Source organism: Eufriesea mexicana, unplaced genomic scaffold, assembly GCF_001483705.2.
Source record: "Eufriesea mexicana isolate 0111107269 unplaced genomic scaffold, ASM148370v2 scaffold1385, whole genome shotgun sequence".
Classification (NCBI taxonomy): domain Eukaryota; kingdom Metazoa; phylum Arthropoda; class Insecta; order Hymenoptera; family Apidae; genus Eufriesea; species Eufriesea mexicana.
Genome location: NW_016909584.1, coordinates 868,817 through 873,885, shown reverse-complemented (window position 1 = coordinate 873,885; position 5,069 = coordinate 868,817). Strand labels below are relative to the sequence as shown.

Genomic DNA, 5,069 nt, shown 5'->3' with positions numbered 1-5,069 from the left:
TCCCCCCCCCCCCCCCCCTCCCCTTGCCGTTACCTATGTATGTTGCAAGACACTTCGCATATAAGATATTACATATTTTTATATTATACTGCTCATAAATAGACACGGTAATAATTTTTGCATGAGGATATAAATCTTTGCACAAATTAGAAGAACAAAAAACTCCACGCATCTGCGACGTAATAGAAAAACCGGCAATGACAAGATCGTAAACAGACTACGAAATGTCACGTTTATAATTTGACTAACTGTGTGCGTCTCTTTCATTTTTATTACCGTCACCAATTTAACAGTAATATAGTATAAAATAATGATACGAATTATTATCAAAAATATATATATAGAGAAGAAAATATAGGATAAAATAAAAGAATGCTTCAATAATTTATATTACTTACATGACCAGGGTAGTTGAGTCGACGTTAAAATGATTGAATGCCTCGATCTGTTCGATTTGAAAAATGTCGTGTTGTTGACCTCGAAAAAGGAACGTTAATAAGAGAAGAAATTTTTATACTAGTCACATACATGACCTGCACGATACTTAATACGCATTATTACGAAGTGTTTGTTTAATTATGCTGATGACAGTGAAGCACGGGTCAAATTGTATTACATTATGACGTCTTGTAGCACAATGGCACCGACTATCTGGTAATGTATTCTTTCGATGAATTACGATAAATGAAAATGAATAATTATAAAAATAGATGGACTATAAGTACTACGTGTATCGTTTACAAATTTAATCGACAATTATTTAATATCCGTTGCAACTGAGACTAACTATATATATACACATCGTAGTAACTATGTATGTATAAAATATTTCGAAGTCAATAAGGTGTGTTTAAGTATGTTTCGGTGGGTGGTTTATCTTATCTGACTCAGAATAATTACGCTGACTTGTCACGTGTAGCCTTCTAATTGTGTATATATGTATACTTTATCATATGCCGCGCATAAAGAAAGAAGGCTATGCAATTTCATATTGGAAACAAAATTTAAAAACATTCCGAGTCAGTGAAGAAGAAGTGATATATTATATACATTATTTTAACAAACGTAAAGTTACTACGCACGTATGGTTGTTATAACTAAATCATTAACGAAAACAATAGAATTTATTGATTCCGTCAATTTGAAATTGTTTTTTTATCCAAAAATAATATTTGGGTGGGTGTAACAATTAAAACGAATAATCTATTACTCTCTAAACCGAAATAATAGAAATTTTCGGGAAAGGTATTATAATATTTACAATACTTTTTCAATTCGTATTTGCAAGACTTTTTACGATTTATTGCACGGTAAAATTTAATGAAGCATATTGTAAATAATACCATTTATTAAAAGCGTTCAATCATTTGAACTTTTTGTATAACTATATATAAGAGAGGCCAATAATAAGGTAAAAAGGTATTTGTACATATAAGGCAGTACAAATATAGTTATCATTGTAAAACAGATATGATCTGTATTATTATGAAAGAGCAATGTACATTTGCCTAGATCACGTATCCACTGCATTGTAACCTTCGCTTACGGTATTCAAATCATCTATACGCACTTTATAAGAATAATAAGAACAGTCTTTAGTACTTAAAAAACACCGCGTTAATAAATCGTAAGTTCCATTCTTCTAATTACACTTCCCAAACAAAAAGTATGCACACCGAGTCTTTCATACAATGTCCTGTACATATATACAGAGACCCCAGCGCCAAGTGCCAATAGGATAAAAATCTCCATGCTAGTGTACGTTATACGTATCACCCTTTTATGCTTCCAAAGCAACAGCTTCTTGTTGCTTTTCTTTTGTACGTTCTATAAAATAATTAAGATATCGATAAATTACCCGTATCGCTTATACAGAGGAATAAATGTAACTTAATTATACAGAGATTTTACCCTTTTTCTTTTCTGGTAATTCTTCTGGTACTTCTGGCAATGTTATATCCATTGGTACTTCTGGTACTTTTTCTTCAATTTCTGTCGCTAACAAAGCATCAAGCTCTGCTTCGACTTCATTCTCATCTTCTTGCGTAAGTTCTCCTGATAAAATTTCATTGATTTCGTTTACTTTTTCAATGCCCTCTCTGGTCTCATCCATAACTTTTTCAATTTCATCAATGGATAACAAATCATTTAGTTTCTTTAATGCAGCATTGCCCACTTTTAGGCCTTCGACAACCTTTAAATCTATTTGAGCAAATTCTATATCGTGCACCATACGTTCAAGGTTCTCTAGTTGTCCATCAGTCTTTGATAATATTTGTTCTTGGAACTTCTTTTTTCGTAAAAGAAGTAAAGCTCGTCTGGAAAAGATTTATAATATTCAGTAAACCTATTTGTATTATTTAAATACAGATATGAAAAAAGCTGTAATTTACTCTTTTTGTTTCTTTTCTAGAAGTTTCTTTGCCAATAAACGTTCTTTCTCGAGATTTTTCTCGATTCTTCGTTGATATTGCTTGATTTTATCCCTAGTTTGTTTTAATTGCTATAAAGAAATTAAAAACCACTTAACAAATAATTAAGACAAGAGTTATTGAGGTTAAGATACTTATGAAGCAACCTACTAGAACAGCTTTGTCCTGTTCGGTGACACGACTCGGTGGCTTTTTCTTTGCGAAGAAGATACCCATTTTGTTCTAAACAATGGACAACTTTATTACTTAAACTGTCATACAATATTCGATAGGAAATTCATTTCACGTTTGACAACTTATCCGAAGCACTGATAACCAATACACGATGGCTAACGCCATGTTTTCTAGTCAACTTATCGATGGATGTGCCCTCGATTAAAGCGCGAAATATAAACGTAGAAAGCGTCTAGAATTATTACACGACTCATTTTGTCAAAAATAGTATTTGCAAGAGAATGTAACAATAGAAATGCCCAAACTATATACTAAACAATCGAGGAATTAATTCGCTATCCTTTGTTATCAACGTAATATCGATAAATCGAGATGAGCAATATTTCAAAATATTCTTATCCATTTTTTAAATAGAAAAAAGGAGAAAAGAAACTGTAACTATTACGAAGGAAAATTAGCTACATTAATAAGGATACGATGTAAGAGTAGAAACAAGGAGATAGAAAAACAACAACGACGTTGGATTGAATTGAACAATGTCCATTATATTATATATTTTATTCCCACATACACACGGCACGTTGTGAACCTTTTCTTAAATATTAATAATATTATCATAATAATAATAATCATCGTCATCATCATCATCATCCTCGTTATCATCGCAATGATAATAATTTTAATAATAATAAGTAAACAATAATAAACATAATAATGTGAATTCATGAGATATATTTATATTTATGTATATATATTTATAATAAATCATATAGTAATAATAATCGTATTATAATATATATTTATATGTACAGAGGGGTACAATATTGTTATTCTTTATTAGTTTAATATTTATAATCGCAATATTATATTTATTTTTTGTCTGTATACATACACAATGAATTAGATTATCGGCCCTTTCTTACGCCACACACCTGCGGCGGATAAATTCTCTCACTTTCTATCTTTTGTTTCTATTTTGTTTCGCTTTTGTTTTTTTATTTTTTTTATTTTTTGTTTCTTTTTGTTACTCTTTTCTGTTTAAATTTTAAGGACCGCAATTTCGCCCTTCGTCGGCACATCTGTCGCTACGCTCGAATATATTCGCGGAAGAAAAGAGCCGCGGTTTTCGTACCTCTTCTTTTATTTTTTTTTGTGTTTTTTTTTTTCTTTTTATTCCTTTTCTCCTGCCATTTTTTAATTCTCCCATCGAGAAAGGCGTCGTCGAGTAAATTCGAGCTGCCTCGAATACGCAATCGACTATACATTTCTCTAAACGCGATCTCAATATAATCCGTGATCGTTTTGCTTTATCTTACAAAACATCCATTGTAGTCTGGCCGCTTTTGGATAGAGAGTCGCGCGTTGTCCGCTCAACACCGTGGGTGTCTGAAAATTTATCGACGATTTCAAACTCACGACTAATTCGAACAATTTATCGGATTACGCGAAAGGCAAACGTTTCTCTCATTTGTCTGCTCGTATTATTTTCTTTTTCTCTTTTTCTCCGTTTCTCTTTTCACTTTTCCTTTTTCGTTCTCCGTTTATTCCTATTCCCTCTCTTGGTTTATTTTATTATTCGCGTTCGCGACTCGACGAACGCGAAGAAACGCGCGGCTCTTTCGCCAGCAGCGCGCCTTTCATAAATATTCTGTACAACGTTATAATTATTATAAATCATCATTATATCTTATATAGAGCCTTACCGTTATGTCATTATTATCGGTAGTGTAAAATTGAAACTTTTACGTACTTATGTAGATTAGACATTATCGTCTGCGCGGCGATGCCCGCCCGCAGCCGTACTGTTTTTTTTGCTTTTTAGTTTATGATTTATTCGCTATTTACCATTTTCTTTTAATCTGCTCTTTTAAATCGATACATAATCGTATAATTTAGTATGTCGCTATACGTATTGTAATCGTTTACGATTAGTAAGAATATGTAAAATCGGTATTTCGTCTTAGTTCTTGGCTTTATTTTTTTTTTTTTTTTCTTTTGCTCGTTTAATTCAATAAATCTCATTAAGCATCCACATAATTGTTTAATATACATGGAATTAAAAGTGGCTTATTTATTGCTTGTTATATTGCAAGTTTTCTCATTGCAAGCTGTACCATATCGCCGAGCTTCCGTTCGTTCTTTCATGCTATCATCAATCCGCCTTTGCTTGTGTTTCTCGCGAGGCGTCGTAAAAAATATTTTAAAAACCTTTGTTCCGTTCCCATTCTATGCGTTTGAAAACAGAATCGCAATTATTTAATGGTTCCCTAATTCGACAATGTGAACGACGAGACTCTAAGACTCCCTGTAATTCATAACATGCCGTGTACACAGAACACTCGGTGTTCCTCGGTTGTTTCGCGCGACAACGAAAAGACATATCACAAAAGTAAGGACAACGACGAACGGGATAAAGCGAGTGTCTTGAAATTCGTGAACTCTTTTTCGCTTCTCACACATGCA

At 32.5% G+C, this 5,069-nt stretch overlaps 1 protein-coding gene across 1 annotated transcript; it reads right to left on the bottom strand.

The window, feature by feature from the left end:
* Window positions 1-1,363: 1,363 nt before the first annotated feature.
* On the bottom strand, window positions 1,364-2,765 carry Vps20 (vacuolar protein sorting 20). The gene is made up of 4 exons (XM_017901074.1): window positions 2,583-2,765; window positions 2,394-2,503; window positions 1,912-2,318; window positions 1,364-1,827 (listed from the first exon to the last, which is right to left on the bottom strand). Exons 1-4 carry the CDS (start codon window positions 2,646-2,648, stop codon window positions 1,781-1,783), a joined length of 630 nt encoding a protein of 209 aa, XP_017756563.1. The 5' UTR covers window positions 2,649-2,765; the 3' UTR covers window positions 1,364-1,780.
* Between the last annotated feature and the right edge of the window lie 2,304 nt (window positions 2,766-5,069).

Bases quoted from the DNA above. Each gene is read 5' to 3' on its own strand.
- Vps20 (XM_017901074.1), bottom strand. From the start codon at position 2,648: ATGGGTATCTTCTTCGCAAAGAAAAAGCCACCGAGTCGTGTCACCGAA. The intron at 2,319-2,393 runs GTAAATTACAGC...AATCTTTTCCAG, and splicing joins CTAGAAAAGAAACAAAAAGA to ACGAGCTTTACTTCTTTTAC. The intron at 1,828-1,911 runs GTAAAATCTCTG...ATTATTTTATAG, and splicing joins ATTACCAGAAAAGAAAAAGG to AACGTACAAAAGAAAAGCAA.